The sequence below is a fragment of the Mytilus trossulus genome, chromosome 8, assembly GCF_036588685.1.
Source record: "Mytilus trossulus isolate FHL-02 chromosome 8, PNRI_Mtr1.1.1.hap1, whole genome shotgun sequence".
Taxonomy (NCBI): domain Eukaryota; kingdom Metazoa; phylum Mollusca; class Bivalvia; order Mytilida; family Mytilidae; genus Mytilus; species Mytilus trossulus.
In genome coordinates, this window is record NC_086380.1 from 17,215,042 (window position 1) to 17,237,945 (window position 22,904).

Consider the following 22,904-nt stretch of genomic DNA (forward strand, 5'->3'; position numbering starts at 1 on the left):
CTATAATGAAAAAGGTCCAAAAAGTACAGCCAAATCCGTGAAAGGAATCACAGCTTTGCATGAGGGAGATACATTCCTTACCGGGCTGGTGATACCCTCGGGGACTAATAGTCCACCAGCAGAGGAATCGACAAAGTATGAATTTGAGTATTGTGGTGTTTGCTTGGTGAAAGGTCAATCTTTACTTGTTTCTCCACAATATTGGTTGCTTGGTAATCTTCAAATTTCTTGGCAGTTAGGTTTCTCGGTTTTTCTTAGAAATACGTCTGGTTGGATAGCCGGAATCAGCCCCTCAACCACTTTGTACATTAATATCAACTTCAGGCTTGTTCGTTTTGTCTGGAGGTCTTGTAGTTCCAGTTGTGCAAGTATTTTGGAGACATACCGTCCTCTCTTGACTTGTAGTCTCTGGTGATAAATCTTGCCGCTTGACGTTGTACCCTTTCTTGTTAAGGTAACTATTACTATAAGCAATAGATCTACTAAAAAGTAGGTGTCATCTTACCTTTATCTGATTTTTACGGTTCATTGCTCAATGTTAAGTTTTTTCTGTTTTTGTTTGTTTTGCTGATACCGAATGCAGTAGGTCAATTATATTTTGTGTATGGAAAGATGTTCAAGTCGGTCAAGCAGGTTAAATTTGATCACGGCTTATTGCTCGTGTAAAGGGTTTGTGTGTTGGTCTGTTTTTCGAATATTATATGAAAACTATTCCTGCAGTTAATAATCTAAAGTGTGACATATATCATGTGCATGACTTCTCTCACCCGGCAGCAGAAGATATGATAACAAAATAACCGTCTCTAGTCGGAATAAGGACAATATATATCCAATGATCCATGCGAAAATTAAATATTTCTCTTTATGAAAAGTGATATTTGGTGATGAAATGAAGAAATAGATAAACAAAGTGTCACAGATTACATTAATAATTTTCAATAATATTACATTGAGGTACAAAAGTTATCAATATAAATGATATACAATAAACGAAAACACACAAAAGTATTTTTCAGGAATGTTTTAAAACAGAGATTCATGAATAAGAAAACATAAATATCGTCTTTGTTTGTTCAATATTTTATAATGATCTTATTAGTCTTTTCTGTTTCGTCTTGCTTGTGCTACAAAAGAGAAATAAAAACGACATACTTTAGGGTCATCACTTGGTTTTCTTATAACAATTATAAACGGTATACTTCTGTTGCACATATATCTACAATTTTAAGTCATTAACAAAAACAGTTTTAACTGATATCATATATCGGGAAATTTCTGTATTCCTCGCAACATAGATTTTTGAAAAGACAAAGGAAAACAATATGTGTCTACTTATCCTGCATTAAGTTATCATCAATCGAAACATGTACTATAACTGTGAAACAAGGCTTGCTCTCAAAATACAACTTCGGCTTTACGCGTTTCTGATGTAATTAAATCACGAAAACCACTTCGGACGCATGAGATATTTAACATGTTATTTTTATATTTACATGCATGTCTGATAATAGAAATGTAATTCCCTTGCAAGTATTTTTATGCAAATATCAATGTTTTATATCTGTTGGTATACAAACAGCATATTCTGCATTAATTCATATATCTACTGAAAATTATCATACCAAGTCAGGAATATAACAGGTGTTATCCATTCGTTTGATATGTTTGAGCTTTTGATTTTGGCATTTGCTTTCCGTTTAGAATTTTTTTAGGAGTTCCGTATTGTTGTTATCTTACTTATTTTTAAACGCAGCATCATACATGTTCCAAATATCGAACCTTCTGCCTACGTTTAGTTTTTCGGATACAAGTATATTTTTGAATTTGTCTCACATATTAGCATTAATGCTTTAAACGTCTTACATTTAGTACAAAACGACAAATAATTGTATGTACAAACCAGGTTCAACCCACCATTTGTTTCTTATAATGTCATGTACTTTGTCAGGAAAATGGCCATTGTTACATTATAGTTCGTTTCTGTTTGTGTTACATTTCAATGTTGTGTTTCTGTTGTGTCGTTGTTCTCCACTTATATTTGATGTTTTTCCCTCAGTTTTATTTTGTAATTAACCCGGATTTGTTTTTATTCTCTATTGATTTATGAGTTTCGAACAGCGGTATTCTACCGTTGCCTTTATTTGTAAATGATCACAATTTGTCATCTTTCATAAATGTATATATATGAGCAATGATAGTTTCAAACTTTGCTTCAAAATGTATTTCATATATGTGTTAATAGCTATAGGTAAAATTGTTAGAACTTAAAGACACGATATCGAAACGAGTAAGTTTACTACAAGTAATTTGACCAAATGCAAGAAGTGGCAATTTTGATCCAAAACGAAGGCATAGAAATCTTAATGACGTTAAAGTGACATCACAAGGGACGTTCCTGAACTAAATTGTCCTATTCAAACTAACCTATACAATTGAGATTGGAAATTTGGGACATATTTCCAAAAATGTCAGAAGGAAACAACCCGACAAAAGAACAGATCACAGCCGAAGGCCACCATTCGGCCTTTAACGCAGCGTAAACATTTTATATCAATTAAATTAACATTATTTTAAAAGGTTTGAAAAAAGTTTCAATGTCATGGGCTAACAAGAATGTGTCCATAGTACACGGGTGCCCCACTCGCACTATCATTTTGCATGTTCAGTGAACCGTGACATTGGGTTCAATACTTTACTTTGGCATTAAAATTAGAAGGATCATATCATAGGGAACATGTGTACTAAGTTTCAAGTTGATTGGACTTCAACTTCATCAAAAACTACCTTGACCAAAAACATTAACCAAAACTTTAACCTGAGCTTCGCACTATCCTTTTCTCTGTTCAGTGGACTATGAAATTTTGATCAAATTTTTAATTTGGCATTAAAATTAGAAGGATCATATCATGGGGAACATGTATACTAAGTTTAAAGTTGATTGGACTTCAACTTCATCAAAAACTACCTTGACCAAAAACTTTAACCTGAAGCGGGAAGAACGGACACACGGACGAACGAACGGACGCACAGACCAGAAAACATAATGCCCCTCTACTATCGTAGGTGAGGCATAACAAACGGTCCTTAAAGTCACTCCTTATAGCTTTTCTTTAATTTGTTTAAAAACAGTTGCGTCAGGTATGAGCAGATGATAAGCCTGTCAAATTGATTTAGTAAGAGAAACGAAGGAAAGACAAAAAGATCTAGAACAACAAAACGCAAAGTAATACAAATCAACAACAAAACGCAAAGTAATACAAATCAACAACAAAACGCAAAGTAATACAAATCAACAAGTATGTTTGAACATGTTGAAGTTTTTGCCAGATTTAATATAATGTGATAAAACATTTTCAGAGTTACTACACAAAGCTTATTTGACTTATTGTCAGAAATATGAATGGCCATAAGGTCAACGAAGACTATGCATGGGTAATGAAAAATAATCACTTACTTTTTCAAACTTGTACAGTTAGTTGTGTATATCGTGTGTGTAACAACACAAACGGTGACGAAAAGCACAAACATCAAAGGGACAAACCAAGCCATGTTTGGAGAATATCTGAAGAATGTTAAGTACTGTATTCCATTTCCTTGGGGAACAGGAGCAACATAACTTGTTAGAAATACAATATAAACCAACGTTGTATCCTGTCTGTTTCCAATATCCACAGCATAAATCGTTAGATTTAAAATAGAGCCTTCAGAATATTGAGTCAGACTTTGGCTGACAAATATCGAACCATTTTCGTTTACATGAAATAAACCATAGTTGAAGTCTGTAAGCGCAATATGGTAAAAGATATTTCCTGAAATAAAATAAACAATGTTGACTACTGTATTTCAATTTTTGACATTATAACCTATTATTATGTTTGTTTTCACATTGTTGTAAAAAAAAAAAAAAAATTATGCGACTGACGTATAAGTGAGTGGTTTAACTGTCTCTGAAACACGGATATAATCCACCATTTCAAGACAGGAATATGACAGTTGTTATCCAGCTATGTGATCTGTTTTAAGTTTCGATTTTGTAATTTGTTTAAGAACTTTCCGTTTAATTTTCCTCGCAAATCGGCATTTTTGTTTTTTTACTTTTTATATTAATATGTTTATGAATTCATATAATAAAGCAAAAATTTCATATCAAAACAACACATTCATTTGCAGTGAGATTCGCATGTTTAAAATAAGACAAAAATTGACAGAACCAGATATTTCAGGATAAAACGCGGACGTTTTTGTATCCCATGCTGCCTTACCCCTGTTTTACAAGCTTTTCGGAATTTCCAGCTCTTAATCCTCCTCAACTTGGTTTTTGCTTTATTTAGCTTTTAAACGAATTGTATCGAGTACCATAGATAAGTATTATATACATGGTGTAAAAATGAGGCGTATCTGGCATTCAAAATTACAAGCACTATTTCATTGAAGGATTTTAAACAGCGCTATTTTCGTGTCATTTCATCTCTTGTGGAGAGCTGTCTCATTGGCAATCATACCACATCTTCCTTTTTTATTATATTTATACGAGAATTTTAAACAAGAACTGTATGCTTTTTAAATGACACAAATAGTGCAGTAAATAAAAACAATGAGAAGATGCAAAGTACAGTGTACTTTTTAGACCAATGACAAAGTAAACAAATGCATGTGTGTATGTAATATTTCATTAGATTCAACACTAAAATGGAATACCAGTAAAACTTTCAAAATTGAAAATATTGTGATTTTTATCAGTTGGTTTATAAAGATGAGAATATGGTAAGTAATACAAGACAAATACAAATAAGAGAAGAACAACTAATAGCAAAATAAAACCCGAAATCTTGTTCATATTATCTACGTCTGATATTCATCGAACTTACCATAACTTCCAATATCATTATCAACTGCTTGTACCCGTCCGACAAATGACCCAACACTTGAAGTGACTGGTATATAGAACGTGTATATACTATAGGTAAATACTGGTGCATTATCATTGTCATTCGATATAGTTATATTAATGAAGGCCATATCAGTATACTCATTATCACTAATAGTAGCATTACAGTTTATCTGAGATGCTGTTCCGACCATGTCTAGATCATAGTCTGTTGAAAACGACAGGAGACCTGAGGAGGAATTAATGTCCAATCGGCCTGTGTCAGCACCACAGTCAAGGGAAAACTTAACAGCGTCACCATCTTCATCTGTATACTGGTAAAATGGACCATAAAGAGCGGTACCACCCTAAATAATTAAAATAATAACACTTTAACAATTTAAATAACCGGTTTTGTAAAATATGCTATCAATTAATGGTAATAACATAGTAAAACAAAAATCTTTTCTGTACCGATGTTTTTACTATTTTATTTATTTTGACGTCTGTGTTGTTCACACATCGTTGAATTTGATGACACTGTTGTAAACGTCAGAGTTTTAGCGCTGTATAACCAGGTTCAATCCAACATTTTCTACATTTGATAATGTCTGTACCAAGTCAGGAACTTGACAATTGTTGTCCATACGTTTGACGTGTATTGTCATTTGATTTTGCCATGTGATTAGGAACTTTTCGATCGAATTTTCCTCGGAGTTCTGTAAATTTTTGTGATTTTACTTTTTCTATCTTAACAATGATGCTTCCTGGCACCAGTTAACCTACTAAATAGTTATAACATACTTTGTGTTCCATTGCTATTAAATAATCATTTATGGTGTAAAAAAAACTTCAAGGTAACATTTTAAAAGTAATTAGGACTAGATGCTTTACGTAGGCAAGTCCGAGACAAAAATATTAGAAACTCGAGTCATGCCCACAATTAATACCGGGACACAGAACAAGAATAGGAACGTGTTGCTCGGTGTGAACAGAGAATTAATGGATAAATCTTTATTTTAAGCTGAGTTAAAACATTGTCTCACATTTCAATAAATGTATGACATGACGCAATAAACGACGTTAACCTACCTGATTCTCCTATTTCTCAATATTTTTTGTTTGAAGAATATGATTAATTAATGAAGGTTTCATATTATAAAGTTAATTATCCAATTGCTGCATTACAATTTTCAACAATAAATAATGGCCTTTTCACCATTATAGTTCTGACGTGTCTTTTCGTGTTGAGAATGAAATTTTTGAAATACAACAACTTACAGCGCTTTCTGAAGGTGTAAGTGAGTAATTCGTCTTCGTGAACACTGGAGGTTCGTTGACGTCCTGTATGTTCAAAGTAATGTTGGTAGTATCTTCCGACAACGAATCGGAAGCACTTATTATCAACAAAAATGATTTGAATGGGATCGTCTCGTAATCAATATCATATAAAGATGTTATTAATCCAGCTGAAATATAAGCAACATCATTTAAGCTTAACTATTAACTTAAAAAGAATCAATAAAAGAGGAGAAACTGTTTATCAGAAAGAGACAAAATAATCATTCTTATTTGATTTTGTAATGCCCCACCAGGTGTAGTAGATAGTAGAGGGGCATTATGTTTTATTGTATGTGCGTCCGTTCGTTCGTCTGTTTGTCAGTCCGTTCGTCCCACTTCAGTTTAAAGTTTTTGGTCAAAATAGTTTTTAAAAATTGAAGCCCAATCGACTTCAAACTTTGTTCACATGTTCCCTATAATTTAAATTAATCTAATACTCCAAATTGACAACAACACTTCAAATGGTCTGCAATTTTATTTGCTATGGTCTACAAATGTCAGACCATTTGAAGTGTTGTTGTCAATTTGGAGTAAATTTTTTTAATGTTGCATTCATTTGCATAATTTGACAACCCGGCATACCAAGGTATCCACTTCAAGGACGCCATCGAAACGGTTCACACAGGCGTTGGTTTACATCATGGTGTTAAATTAATCTAATCTAATTTAAATGTCAAATTAGATTTTTACCCTAATTTCACGGTCTACTGAACATAGAAAATGAGAGTGAGTGAGGCATCCGTGAACTTTGGACATATTCTAGTTATAATTTAATTTTGGACGTAACGCTTCTTCTGACGTTGTTATGTTTATCAGCTCATAGATATAATTGTCTAATGTGACCCTGACGTCATCAACGTTTTTTATGGTTTACTCTGTTTTGAAATGGAATTTATAATTAAATTATAAGAAATGACTGCAATATTTTCTGTCTATTCGAAATAACATAAACAATGTGGTACACACTTTAAAAAAACTAGTCACGAGAGTTATTCAGTGTGCAAATTCCATTCTAAAATTTCTTCTGTGTTGACATGAAATATCATAGTTGCAACCATATTTCTCTAAAATTCACTGTTAACCTGGTTAACACATGTAATCCCTTCGTTTTTTTAAACTAAGAGCGATTACAAACGGTAGACAGGATGCATTTGGCCACGTTTCATTTGTAAGAACTGTCTAGAACATTTAAAGCTCACGTTGACCGTCCTTTAGACAATGGAGTCATAGCATGTTCAATATCACATACCAATTGTATTAATGAAAAGGAAAGATAAAAATCATAGAATTCTATCTTACTTGATTGATTAAAATTAAAATAAACAGCGCCCTCTGGTGGATAATATATGACAGAAAACGTGTGACTGTCCAACAAGTCTTCATCTGTAACTGTCGGTTGAAATATGGACGATCCAGAATGTGTACCTTCAAACACAGTTATATTCTGTGATGGAAGTTGGAACGAAGGAGGAAAATTAATATCTAAAAACAGAAGAATAAAATAATTAGACCAAATTGAAAAAAAATGATACGTTTACAAGTAAGAACACTTTTTACGAAGATCATGCATTTCTATTCGTAAGCAAAAAAAGACAAAATAGAAAGCAATATAAATCGTATGAAAACCATTTTGAAATAATTTTAGACAATATATCGAAATTAGCGGTTTTTTCTGCCTATATCAGATTTCCTTATAAAAGAAATAATACAAAGTATTATACAAAGTGTTGTTATTGAAAAAAAAACCATCCCAGATAATTATAGAGTTGAAATCAATGCTAATTTCAATATTCTGTACAAAACAAATGGCGTTGATTTCCAACTCTATCAATCTTACTGGGATGTTTTCTTACTGCAACACCTTGTAAATTACTTTGTATTATTTATTCTACATGGAATTGATTGAAAATCTCACATACGCAGAAGAAAAAAACTCTTCTGACGCGCGAACTATATTAAATGTTTAAATCATAAACTACACGTGATTGATATAGCACACATACATTATACGTTATTTCTCTCGTATTGTTGAACACATGTGTGACGTACCTGTAATAAGAACTGTTAATGATCGACCAGCCACCACATTTCGTCCATCAGATAAACTGATGTACAAATCATATCCGGCTACAAGTTCAGTATTTATAGAGCGGGTAAAAGATATCTCACCAGCTGAAATATCAGTTATGGCATTATAAGAATTTATGAATTAATAAACGGACCATAAATACTTTTAAAATATACCTTAAATACACAGAATACAAATACAAAATATCGCGTTTTAACAACAAATGAAAGTAGCTTAGTCAAGACAAATAACCATGACAGTTTGTGTCAGTTAAAGTTTAATGGTGACTTCGAAACGCAACTGAAATCCTGAATGCCATCTGCTTAAAAATTGAAAATATCACTTTTTTTTTGTGTGCGTTCATGTAGATGAAACAAGAGCGCTGATAATCATATCTGATCTATGACAAGCATGTACACATGATGAGCTATATCCCCAAATGGAACTCTTCAAAACCTAGACAAATTCACAATAGGCAAAATTGTCCATATTGAATTCGAACAAAATGACAAGTCAGTCATAAAAAACATTTTAGAAATCATTATGTTTTTATTATTAAAAGGTGCTTTTTGAAAAGCAACACAGTTATATATACGTTGACCAAGTGATCTCTCATATATGTATACATATATAACAAAAAAATGAATTATTAGATAAGGTCTTTGTATGATATATAACATGTTAACAGTTAACATGTTCATCGAATTGTTTTGCATTCCAGTTCCAAGACTAATTATATTTCGACATTGACCTTTGTATGGCATTCACTGTTAACATGTGTATTGGTTCAGTCACTGCAATACATATTTTGATAAGCAATGCTAAATGTGCAGGAACCTGATATTTAGTTGTTGCCGTTTGTTGGTGTGGTTCATACGTGTTTTTCGTTTGTCGTTTTATATATGGATTAGACTGTTGGTTTTCCCATTTGAATGGTTTTGACTGGTCATTTTTGAGGGCCTTATATAGCTTGCTGTCAGGTGTGAGCCAAAGAAGATCGTACTTCGACCATAAATTATTTTTCTTTTACAAATTTTGACTTGGACAGAGAGTTGTCTCATTCACACTTATACCACATCTTCTTATATCTATATAATGTTTTGCAAATATATTCGGTATAACGTTCGGAGTGTTTTATCATATCATTATAGAAAAACGTTCTGCTACTCTGTCCCCTTAATTGTGATGTTCATCCACAATAGCTCATAGTTATAATCTATTACTTTCAACAATTATTAACCAGCGACAAAAACAGTATTCAACTTGAGGATCATTGCAGATGTCTTCGACAAATTCAGGTAAGTAGAAACAGTTTAATTTTCACATAATTTAAATTTCAACCATCTCGAATGAAAGAAGTGGTAATTCGAATTATTGTAAAATAATCGAAATGAATTTGTATATATACATTGGAACTTCAACAGTTAAAAACAGTAGTTTGGAACCAAATACTAACGCTTTTCTACCTCATGCATAAATTACATTATCTGTATTTTGCAAAACTTTTAGGAACTTTGGTTGTCAATGCTCTTCAACTTCGTACTTTATTTGGCTTCGAGCGTCACTGATGAATCTTTTGTAGGCGAAACGCGCTTCTTGCGTATATACTAAATTTAGTCCTTCAAGTTGTATATATGATGAGTTTATATGCATGTCTTACTTACTATTTTGATCGATTGTAAATGGCGCATTCGTAGTGTTAGATGACAAAGAGTATTGTACATTATCATTTTCTTGATCCCCACTTTGTACAGTATAAATAGTCTGACCAGCAGCTGAGGCCTTTGACGACACACTTGTTTTATCTATAATCATATAAAAGATATCATTAAATGAAGATGCATACTCGTATACTCGTGTTTATCAAAGATACTAATACTATTTATGCGTTGAGAATAATAGAAGACGTTGACAATATGTCAATACGACATAAACCGAACAACATCAAAATGCAAAAAACAGCTTTGTTTGAAAATCTCAATGTTATAATTGTTGTCCTTCTTCTCCATGTTCTCATGAGTTCGGCTTAAATAATTCAGTGTAATTATCTCGTTTTTAAGGTGGTACCGAACACTACAGGGAGATAACTCTGTAAAGTCAGCTAAACGTTTTAATTACGTTGTGTTGTAAAAAGGATATCAAGCTTCTCAATGATCAAAATTGGTGTTCGTCAAACTGCTATATAACCAGTGTGATTTTTCCGACAAAACGGTTGGTTCAAAATTTTTGAAACTTTTATATTTTTGTACAAGGATCGAAGTAAGTACTTTGACAAAATTTTATGAAAATTTAACGAGCCAAATTAATTTTAGTCGAAGTGTTGGGTACCACCTTAAAAGGAAGATGGTGAGAAAAATCTTTATACAGTCCGATATGGTTCTCAATATATAGTTTATGACTGTTATCATTTAGATAAAATTCATACTGTCCTTAGGCAATTACAAATGTATTTTCTTACATAATTATTCGATCATTTGAATTGTTGACTAATAACTGAACAACAAATGTTCAAACTAATGATTACGATACATTTACCTTGAAGATTAGTGTAGTATGGAGGCATATTTCGAAGAATGTAAACGTAAAACTCCCCCGAATCACTCCTTCTCTGGTCAGAACACTCTATGTTTAACGTGTACTGTCTTTGGGTATCGTAAACAAATCCTTGATTACCTAGGACCCATATTTCGGTTTCTGTAAACAGAAATGTTTTCAGTTGAACAAACGGGTTATTAAATCATCATCTCAAAACTTTGTACCAATTCAAGGTATAAAACAAACAAATAATAAAATGTTTATAATTGCATCACTTGACGTTGACTTCGCTTAAATCAAAATAGCATCAGTGGCCCTCGAATCAATATGGTTGGAGGACACATCAATAATGATACTATAATTTGTATTTAATGTTATCGTTTTTTGTTATAATTGTGTTGTTGAATTCTCCTAAAAAATGGCAACAGTAGTATACCGCTGTGCAAAACTCATTAATCCATGGACAAAAACAAAATCGGGGTAACAAACTAAAACCCAGGGAAACGCATTAAATATAAGAGGAGAACAAACTTATCAGTCTTTAAAAAGGAAGCGAAAGATACCAGAGGGGTAGTCAAATGTCTCAATTGCATATCCCGCTCTTTTAAATGAACATCAAAAACAAGAGGTCATCAAAGTTATGCACAATCAAGTTTGGACCAACTTTACCTTTAGAAGATACTAGAGCTTTTTATATTCTTTAAAAAAAAGTAAATTCAGAGAAAATGTTTTTTATTTTATTGATTCCAAAAATTTCAAAGCAGCATACCTGATGCCATCAAATTCAAGACCACAATTACTCTGTAAATATATATTTATCCTAAAGAAGTCTTTTTGTAACCTTTTTGTAACCTGTCAAATACAATTCCCAAATGAACGAAAATCAAATATGTCATACATAAACAAACGACAACCACTGAATTACAGGCTCCTGATCTGGGACAGGCACATACATAGAGAATGTGGCGAAGTTTAAATTTATTAGCGGGATCTGGATTTGGCAATTGTTTTAGGAATTTTGGTCTTCAATGCTCTTCAACTTCGTACTTTATTTGGCCTTTTAACTTTTAAAGATTCGAGCATCAATAAATATCATAAATATCAATGCCCAGGTTATTTTCTGTAATTAATTTACTCAAGAAATTATCATTAAGAAGTTAAACTATTTTACTCTGGTTATTGTGTAGCATTCCAACTGGTCAGATTTGAGCGACAAAGACTTATGTAGACGAAACGCGCGTTTAGAGTATAACAAAATATGCCTAGTATATTTGATTGTTTATTATCAGCTTTCTGTGTGTATGTTTATACCATTTTAGATCATTTGGCAGCGCTGAGGCAAGCTGTCGCATTCTCTAAAAACGCATTATCCCTAAATTTGCCAAAGAGAACAAAAAGACACATATAAAACATGTAGTAAACGAAAACTGAAATTGCTTTTCTTTTCAAGTTCATATATATTATTAAATATTTTGATAAAAAATGCATATGTGCAATGTGACAATGAAGATCCTACAGTTGCACTAATTGCATTTCATAAAGGAAGAACAGGACATTTTACACATGTTTTCACACAACATTAAACTATACCAAATAGAACTGATCCAGGTTGAAGGTAATATATAGTAGATGGTAATGTTAGAGCACATGTGACTGTATCATTGGTAGGATCTGTCACTGATATGGTATACAACAAACTTTCAGCAGTCCAACTTTCCGGTATCTCTGAACTCATCGGTAGGTTAACAATTGTTGGTGGCTGAATTAAATAAGAAAGATGTTACCATATCATAAAGGTTGATATAAACGTATTTCATTCTGCTCTGTAGGTTTTGTAGATGCACAGAAAATATTTTATACTGTAAAGATAGAATGTCTTCTATCCAAAATAAATATTGGTAGTATCGGTAAGCACTGAAATGTTGCGATATAGAAATGAAAAGTTTAAAATCGGGATGCTGTTATCATTTTGTTTGTCGTAAAGTTTTGATTTATATATACCAACCATCATTATAATTTCCTATATGAAAATCAAAAATGAGGCAGACTGAACTGTATCTGTTATTGAATAATGATACTGATTATTCTTGCGATAATAAAAAAACCTCTTATGTGTAATTATAAATCGATCCTTCTTTTATTTAGTTCCGTTTATTCTATGCTACTAAAATGTTTATATGCTGGGTTTTTTATTTTGTCATTTATTTTCGAAACATAAAAGAAGATGTGGCATGATTGCCAATGAGACAACTTTCCAAAAGACATAAAATGACACAGAAATTAAAAACTATAGGTCGCAGAACAGGCTTCAACAATAAGCAAAGCCCATCCCGCATGTCACCTATAAAAGGCCCTGAAATGAATTACCTTTTACATGTAGAAAGCAAAATTTGTGTCCTTAGAACGAAATTATAAGCATTTTATCTTTGATGATATATGTTTATATGGAATAGAAAGGTTGGTGGCTTTCTAGTCTGTTTTTACACATATATAATAATAGAATTAAAAGAAGGTTCATATTAATTTTTTTCTATTTAGAACTAAACCGCTCAAACGTTAAACGATATCATGATTAATTAACCCGTAATTAAACGCAGAAAAATGAGAACGACATCACTGTATAGTGATTTTACTCAATAAGATATAGTTTTTACATGGGTTTGTAACACGACGGATGCCACATGTGAAAAGGATCTGCTTACCCTTTCCGGAGCACATGAGATTAACCCTAGATTTAGGTCGGGTTTGTGTTGCGTAATCTTTAGTTTTTTATGTTGTGTCGTATTTACTATTATTTGTCTGTTTGTCTTTTCTTGTTAAGCCATTGCGTTGTCAATTTATTTTCTATTTTTGACTTTGAATGTCCCTCTGGTATCTTTTGCCCTTTTTTATGGTAATTTATTTGCCTGATTTGGAATTAAGTTGATTGTCAGCACAGCATCGACTTTATCATCTCCATCGTCACATTCTACTGTAAGTGTATATGAAGCTGTGATATCTGCGTTTAGAAAGACTCCTGCGTTCTTATATACTCCATAATCTTTATAAAAAAACCACATAATAATAATAAAAACATTTGATAGTCAAATAGTTCTAAAATTAAAAAAACATTTTAGAACTTGAAGCAAATGTCGCAGTTCAAATTCAATAAATAGTCCAATCATCATTCGTCTGTCCAATCATATCCCTTTTTATTACAATTTTAACACAATTGTTTTAGTCCGAACTACTGATCATGAAAACCTTAGATTCAATATAAGCCTTGACACCCACATTTACAGAACATTTTTGATCGCATTGTCAAGATTTTCCTACGCATTCAGATCCGAAAAGTTCACAAAATCAATTGCTATATATACCATCTCCAAATTATGCCGACATTGTTGCCTTATAATGAACTCATATGAAGAGATTTGATTTACAAAATGCATGAGCTAACGCTTTTTGAAATTGATCAGAAAACAAGTTAATTTGTTGTCTACCACTTTAAGATAAAGTTGAATTTCAAGGACATATTCCAATACAAAAAAGTTATCAAATGTAAAAGGCTTATAATTTCATATGCGTGACGCAGGTTTCGTCACATGAGAGTCATCAGTGACATAAAAGATCAAAATATATAGAAAGCCAAACAAGTGCAAATTGAACTGTGTTCTTTAGACAATAGCAGTGCATTGTTGATGATCAATTGTCATAAATAGATTCACACAAATAACATATTTGTATTCATTACTGTTTTACCTGTTGAACCTGGAATTTGGGCAACAGAAAATGGCACAGTTCCCCCTCCTTTCTTTGCACAGGATACCGGGTCTGTTACGGTATCTGTAGCATTAAATGTAAATATCAATGTGTTGTCTGTAGTGTCTTCTGATATTGATACGGAATCGGGAAGGTTGTTGATAACAGGAAGCTGAAATGATATACACGTACATGATGTACACTATTTTAATTTTGATTAGATATGCAACATTTATCGGTTAAAAATTTATGAACTTATTCAAATATGATTAAGAAATCATAGCAAATTTAATTATGTTGATACCTTTAGGAACCAACAGTCCAACATACATTTTTTTTCCTGATGTGTTTTATACGGACAATCAGCTGTTTTGAAAATAAGAATTTGTATCAACAAAAGACCAATTGACACGAAAATTCACAGCTATAGGTCACCGTACAGTCTTCAACAATTAGCAAAGCCCATATGGTATAGTCAGCTATGTATGTTATATGTATATTACTTTAATAGGCGATTCACAAGTGCGGTTTATTTTGTTGCAATGGCAGTATAAGTATGTAGAAATTACCAAAAACGAATGAAAACAAAATATCTTTTATAATATGAATGATTTTATAAAAATTCATCACAAGTGGGGTTTTCTTTATATAACAAATACGTTCTAGTATCTATACTATTTAACGAGAAGACCTCATTTTTGGTGTCGCTTCTCTTCTTTCCACAATAAATTAATCTTCATGCCTCCGTGTCCTATATGTACAGTGCATAATCGCATTTGTCATCCATTCATATGATTATTCAGATTGAGTAATTTTGGGAGAAAAAGGAGAAAAAATGCGTTCGGATATGTTTCCGTCATTGGACGAAATTCTAAGTCAGATAAGACTTCCGGTTTGCGTTTTCTGTATACTTTTAACATACATATATACTAACAATAAAGTGTATTTTCTGTCTGATATCCGTCATTGGACGAAATTTTAATTAAGATTAGACCTCTGGCTTGCGTTTATTGTATACTTTGAAACAAATACATGTACATATACTAGGAATAAAGTGTATTTTCTGTCTGGTACCATTTTCAAGTTTACTATCCACGGCGGTCACATGGTTTATTAAATAGAGAGTGTCTGTATAATATATCAATGACCGGTGTGGATCGATTAAAAATCTGAGAATTGAATTTAAAAGAAAATACACTTTATTTATAGTATTAAATGAATCAAGACCTTTTCGGGACGTCGGGAACGGGTGTTTTTAAGATCAAAATTTCAGGATTGACCATTTCGGGATCCGAGTTTTCATTTTTCGAATTTCAGGATGTCGAGATATTTAATTTATATTAAATTCGTAACCTCGGGATTTCATGTTCTTAAGACCGGGATATCGAGATCAGGACCCCTCCCGGTGCGATCCCCCCTTTTATGAATGTTTATAATATACAGATAAGCGCTTAAATTATCCATGTGTCATTAAAATTAATATATATATATAGAGAGAGAACTAACAAAAAAAAAAGGATTTCTTTTGTGGAAAAAGGAGGAGCCGGGCTAGAAAAACAATTATCCTGTCCCAAATTACCTATGACTTTTGATACCTTTTCTGAAATTCTCCAGTCATTAAGTTTTTTTTTACATAAAAAGAAGATGAGGTATGAATGCCAATGAGACAGCACTCCGCAAGAGACCAAAATGACACCGAAATTAACATTTAAAGGTCACCTTATGGCCTTCAGCAAGCTGATACTGCACAGTCTGGTATAAAAGGCCCCGAAATGACAATGTAAAACAATTCAAATGAAAATACTAACAGCCTTATTTATTTACAAAAAATGAACGAAAAACAAATATAAAACATATAAACAAACGACAACCACTGAATTGCAGGCCCCTGACTTGAATATTCATAAAATACTACATGTATGTTCATAATGAAATTAATAGAAAACAAAAAAATAGGAATTTTGGAAATAAAAAAGGAGGGTCCCCTAGTACCTATTACTTCTGATACTTTTCCTGAAATTCACAAGTCAGTAAATCTTTGACAAAATTCATCCTACAACACTTTACATACTTTCAACCACGCTCTAAATGCCCGCGATTTCGCGGGTGTGTTCTAGTTAAGTCATTAATTCAGTGTCAGATATAATGTCTCGAAAGATTAAGAATATTCATAATATGTCTGTTCCTGCTGAACAATTTGATTTTTCGGAAATGATGGAAATAAATATATCTCAGTGATGTATTGACCTACTCTAACTGAACCCCAAAATAAATAACTGGTTGATCCGTATTTCATACAGTTTCTTTCCCCGTGGTCAGTTAGGTGACTCTGTCGGTAATGCTGATTTCCACAACCAGAAAGACATTTTTATTATATTTTTCAATTTCAAATAAATTTTCGAAAACTTACTCTATTGATTATCTCAATAGTTTCTGTGCCTGTTGATGACAAAGTACATAGGTCTTCCACCTTCATTTGTAAATTATATGTGTTCAGAGGAGGAGTCGCTTTTATTCGAATTTCGTCTAAAATAAATAATATCAAATGAAATATCAAATATTTGGCTGTTAATAGTTGATGTATTTGATGATATTTACATCTCTGTACCAAAAATATAATATTGCGACTCATCATTATATAAAACACTTGCACTGATTCTATTAAGACCAATGGGCAATGTCGCCTTTTTTTTAGTATACATTACAGTGTGTTTAGTCGGAATAGAAGGGAGACTTAGAGTTAATTAAGACAGACCTCTTTCAGAAAACCTTGCCAGATTCCGGTTTACATCTCACCTCAGACTGTACTTGACATTTAGTTATGTCTTAACATTGTGTTGCAGTTAGATACATGTAGTTACTTGTGCCGAATCCTTTTCAAATATCCTCTTGAATTAACAACATAATCATGATGTTGGTAACATCTATTCTATATCTTAACAGATTAAACCATATCTTCTATAAAAATTTATTCTTACATATATTTTAGGTATGTCCGTTTTTAAAACTAAATTCAGAAAAAAACATACAATAGTTAAAACGCACATATACATTATTAGAACCATTTAAGTTTTTAATGGTTTTAAACATGATTTATGATTACCACATAGACAACTATCTAACAAAACCATTATAAAGAGCAATTATTTAACAGCTTTTGGTTTTTTAAATTTATTCTTGTAATAAAAAAAGTAAAATCGCACAAATACTGAACTTCGACAAAACTCAAAACGGAAAGTCCCTAATTAAATGGGAAAATTCAAAGCTCAAACACAAAAAAACGAATGAATAAATACGAAAGAAAAAATGTAGTACTTCTGACTTGGTACAGCCATTTGCTTATGAAAAAAATGGTGTTTACACCTGGTTATATAGATAGCTTTTGTGACATTCACAACAAATTCCATTTTATTGATAACGATGTAAGAACAAAATATCAGAAATGGATATGTGTTTGTGTTATTTCGTTTATATTGTCAACGGTTAATTCGTTGTGATTTCCATTTTGTTACGCTCCTTGTGCATGCTCACAATGTATTGACATCATCAATGGAGATGTGCTTCTGAGAGAAGAAAACTGCTTAAACGTTCCAGGTTTATACTTTTGATACGCTAGACGCGCGTTTAATCTACATAAGACTCATCAGTGAGACTCAGATCGAAATAGTAAAAAAATCAAACAAATATAGAGTTGAAGAGCATTGAGGACCCATTGAAGAACGACTCAAATGTAAGTTTAACAATTATCATCAAGAATGAGTTGATAGATAAGGTTTTTAAATGTACCAAATCTGAAATAAAGGCAATAGTAGTATATCGCTGTTCAATAGTAATTAATCGATTTAATAGAAACAAATCCGGGTCACAATACCAAAACAAAGGGAAACCTATCAACTATTTGTGGTTAACAACATAAATTGTTACAAAAAAACGAGCTCAAATTCATAAAAACGGAATATTGAATAACCACTGCTAAATACATGACTTGGTACACGGCATTAAATAAAATATGTTGGGTTGAACCCAGTTATATGGCTACTAAAACCTTCCGCTTATATGACAATGTTAAAGATACCGTTAAAATGACAAATGAAAAATGCCAACATGAATATAGTACAAATAAAAGAACATTTAGGCCAAATGAATATACAATTAACAAGCATTATTTTTTTGGGCGCTTAATTAATCTGATATGATATAAAAACCGAATAAGTCCTATTTCCGATAGGGACTGGGATTCTGCTATATATAACCACCTTGTTCTTGATAAATAAATAATGTACTACCCACATTGATCTAGACGGGCGAACCAGTCTTATTCCCAATAGTGACACCTTTCTCTCTGTATAAACAAGAATGTTGGGCGATGCCTGCATAACAGTAGGTTATTATCCACTTGGACGCATAACATCTTTTTACCATTGCAATTAAAGTGACCAACCAACGTATGCTTCGTACTTGTATAAGTATCGTTCAAATCGATCTATTTGATATGAACAATGGTAAACCACTGTGACATTCATTTATATGGATGATTTAATCCTCAAATTTATGAGTGAGAATGAATTGACACTTTGAAATACTGCTGTATAGGCAACTATACGCCAGTCTATAAAACAAAAAGTCTTCATCAGTAGCTGGTATTTTGGAGAAAAAAAATCACAATAATACTGAACTCGGAGGAAAATCAAATCGGAAAGTCCAAAATCACATGGCAAAATCAAATGACAAAACACACCAAAAACGAATGGACAAGGAAGATATACCCCATAAAGTAATGAAGAATAGTAGTATAATATATAAGTTACACAACCAATGACATTAATTGGAGTTCTTAAAACATAAGCAAATTCTAAACAATATGAGAAAGTCTCTGACTGAAATAACCATTGTATTTTGGTATTTAGTTTTTATCCATGATTGCTCTTTGTTTCGGACTATTTAATAACAAAATAATAGTGTAAAATTGAATTAAAATATTCTATCTTCATCTTGGGACTGTCACACACACAATTTGGCGGTGTAATACATGTTACAGTTAGCAAGCGCCAATATCTACCCTTACCTGGCACTTTAAAGTAATAGTACAAATTTCCTTCTAACATACCTGCAACAAGCTCAAAATAACTTGTACCACTGTTGGTAGCTGATTCTAATGTCAACGTGAGGTTTCCAATATCCTCTTGGTCATTATCAGTATATGTTATTGTAGTTAAAACCTTCCCAATAGACACGTCATCGTTATAAACTGTCACTGTACCTCGGCTAGTCAACTGTGGAGCTTCACCTTCAGGGGAATAAAAGATTTAACTAAAGTTTAGCCCTCCTCAAGCATCTATGACATAAAATGGATTGTATGTCTAATTTGGTCATATAGCTCTCTTATGGTTTAGGATTTTTATTCTTTTATTATTTAAAATTCCGTTGTCTGATGGAAATAATCTAATAAAGCGTTTCGGATGCAAGAATTTTTTAATGTGTTGTATTTTGTTTTTACAAATAATTATCAAAGGTACCAGGATTATAAGTTAATACGCCAGACGCGCGTTTCGTCTGCATTAAACTCATCAGTGACGCGTAAATAAAAATAGTTATAAAGCCAAACAAGTACAAAATTGAAGAGCTTTGAGGACCCAAAATTCCAAAAAGGTTGTGCTAAATACGGCTAAGGTAATCTACTTCTAGGATAAGAAAATTCTTAGTTTTTTTTAATAATTCAAAGTTTTTTAACAGAAGAATTTATAAAATGACCATCAAGTTGATACTCATATCAACACCGAAGCGCTGACTATTGGGCTGGCGATACCCCCGGAGACGAAACGTCCACCAGCAGTGGCATCGAACTTTGACTGTCCCTTTGGTATCTTTCGTCCCTCTTTTAAGAAACTAAGGTAAAGTTCTTAGATAAATGTGGATGTTATTTTTATGTCATATTGATCTTCAACAGTTTCGGTTTTTATAAGTCTTTAATTTTCAAATATTCAGCTTTCCATTCCTGGTGAATGTAGATCGGAGAAACGCTTCGAACGAACGAAGTCTATGAATTTTGTTTTTCATTCTTATATTCTAACAATTCCGTTCCTCAATTTTGGATGAATGGAAGATTGACGAAAGATACCAAATGGACAGTCAAACTCATAAATCTAAAACAAACTGACAACGCCATGCGCCATGGCTAAAAATGAAAAAGACAAACAGAAAATAATTGTACACATGACACAACATAGTGATCCGGAAGGGTAAGCAGATCCTGCTCCACACGTGGCACCCGTCGTGTTGCTTATGTGATTACAAATCCGGTAAATAGTCTGATTCGGAGGTCACATTCATGGAAGTTTCTTTATCATTTGCAAAGTTTCTTATTTGTAATAATGATAATAATAATACCTATAGAATATACATTTTTACAATAAATGTTAAATGCATCAGTGTAATATTAATAATTGTTTTTACAAAATACACGTATGGCAGGAATGACAATAAATTCATATGATAAATAAGGATTATGGATGTTTTCGATATTGAACAAAAATTTACCTAAATCATAAAAAATAGTATAAGTTTAAAAGCCTGCAGATTTGACCAATAACATTTCGTAATATGTTGTTTTCTTATATCACTATATATATACCTATGACATTCTAAAATAACATGGTATTCATCTCCAACAAAATTGTTATAAAACTAAAGTGTTACGGGATATAATACGTGTCGAGAATAGGTAAAAAAATTCATTATGATAGTTATGATAACCACAATGCATCAGGAACTTCCATTGAATGGGCGTTAATAGACCTGTTCTCTGTCCTATATTTGTTTGTCTCTGTATGTTAGGCTTTCACAATCTTATACATGTCAATTAACCAGGTGAAATATTTACAGCAAAGCTGAACATTCTTCTATTATAAATCAAATGTTTTTTTCCCTATAATATGATAGACAGCTACTTTTGCATAGGTACTATTTCTGTACTAGAAATATGTAGTATTGGAATTTTACATTTAATATTCAGTACTATTTAGTAATTTTAAAATTATTGTAATATTAGGTTACTGTAAATTTAGGTACTACAGGTTTTCGGTTACTACCGTTGCATTTTCAGCATTTTGCACGTTTTTCCATTTCAAATCTCTTAAATTGATGATTTTCAAACATGGAATATTGTATTATTTCTATACCAAAATATTTAGTTCAAATCAAGTCCTGTAAAATCCAAGTACCTAAATATTACAATAATTTTAAAGTAAAGAAATAGTACAATATATTAAAAGTAAATTTCCAGTACTACATATGTTTAGTATAGAAATAGTACCTATGCAAAAGTAGCTGTGTACATTTATCGTATCGCCAACAAGCCAGACAGATAGAGTTTGGGATACACTGCACCCAATAAAAATATTTTTCGATTTACAATAATAGAACAGAAAGGATATGGATAGGGTATATATTTCAGAGAGTCAAATTTGGCCACATGGACTATCATGCTATGATGCTGGTTACAATTCAGAAGTTATGCGATTGGTATCACAACAGTCGGTGCTTGAAATTTCGTAAAGGAACAATAAAACGCATTACTGCATGTCTTTTATTGTGAGCCTAAACAAAACAAAAATGGTTATTTGTATACTCATATACCTGTATACTGTGGAATCATTATTATTGCTTGTCTACCAATTTTCGTGGATTACATGGGAAAGGTAGAACCACGAAATCAAATATTCAATGCTTGTATGCAGAGTTTGGCAAAACGTCTCCGAAATTAAATATTCACGAAGATGCAAGTTGGTACCCACCAAAAAAAATGACTACACAGTTGTTCTCTTTACTATCCGATATCTTTTTTACCATACAATATAAGTTTAAAAGAGGTGGAAGGAAACTCAGAGAATGACCAAAGAAAGCACAACAAAAAAAGAGAGCTAGACGCTCTAAAGAGCATGTGTCGCTCGGTATATTTGAATATTAAACAAAGGACGCAGTTGGATTCATGACAAAATTGTGTTTTGGTGATGGTGATGTGTTTGTACATGCACATCTTACTTTACTGAACATTTTTGCTGTTTACAATTATCTCTATCTGTAATGAAATTTGTCCAGTAGTTTCAGTGGAAAATGTTAGTAAAAAATTACAAATTTCATGAAAATTGTTAAAAATTTACTATAAAGGGCAATAACGCCTTAGGGGCCATTTTGGTCATGTTGAATTATTTTTAGGTCTCACTTTGCTGTACATTATTGCTGTTACCAGTTTATCTCTATCTATAACAATATTCAAGAAAATAACAAAAAACAGCATAATTTCTTTAAAATTACCAATTCAGGGGTAGCATCCTAACAATGAGTTGTCTGGTC

General features: G+C 32.2%; 2 protein-coding genes across 2 annotated transcripts; both read right to left on the bottom strand.

The window, feature by feature from the left end:
• Nucleotides 1-1,030: 1,030 nt before the first annotated feature.
• Nucleotides 1,031-12,787, bottom strand: LOC134681691 (cadherin-11-like). Its single transcript, XM_063541337.1, has 9 exons — nt 12,402-12,787; nt 10,812-10,970; nt 9,941-10,081; nt 8,258-8,380; nt 7,508-7,690; nt 6,149-6,336; nt 4,869-5,235; nt 3,455-3,809; nt 1,031-1,124 (listed from the first exon to the last, which is right to left on the bottom strand). Exons 1-9 carry the CDS (start codon nt 12,544-12,546, stop codon nt 1,082-1,084), a joined length of 1,704 nt encoding a protein of 567 aa, XP_063397407.1. The 5' UTR covers nt 12,547-12,787; the 3' UTR covers nt 1,031-1,081.
• Nucleotides 12,788-13,607: 820 nt separating this feature from the next.
• On the bottom strand, nt 13,608-22,206 carry LOC134727402 (uncharacterized). The gene is made up of 5 exons (XM_063591783.1): nt 22,188-22,206; nt 19,660-19,839; nt 16,963-17,078; nt 14,553-14,724; nt 13,608-13,851 (listed from the first exon to the last, which is right to left on the bottom strand). Exons 1-5 carry the CDS (start codon nt 22,204-22,206, stop codon nt 13,700-13,702), a joined length of 639 nt encoding a protein of 212 aa, XP_063447853.1. The 3' UTR covers nt 13,608-13,699.
• Between the last annotated feature and the right edge of the window lie 698 nt (nt 22,207-22,904).

Bases quoted from the DNA above. Each gene is read 5' to 3' on its own strand.
- LOC134727402 (XM_063591783.1), bottom strand. The intron at 17,079-19,659 runs GTATGTTAGAAG...TATTTATTTTAG, and splicing joins TTATTTTGAGCTTGTTGCAG to ACGAAATTCGAATAAAAGCG. The intron at 14,725-16,962 runs GTAAGTTTTCGA...ATATCATTTCAG, and splicing joins CTATTGAGATAATCAATAGA to CTTCCTGTTATCAACAACCT.
- LOC134681691 (XM_063541337.1), bottom strand. From the start codon at position 12,546: ATGAGTTCAGAGATACCGGAAAGTTGGACTGCTGAAAGTTTGTTGTAT. The intron at 8,381-9,940 runs GTAAGTAAGACA...CTGATATTTCAG, and splicing joins ATTTACAATCGATCAAAATA to CTGGTGAGATATCTTTTACC. The intron at 6,337-7,507 runs GTAAGATAGAAT...CTTATATTTCAG, and splicing joins TTTTAATTTTAATCAATCAA to CTGGATTAATAACATCTTTA.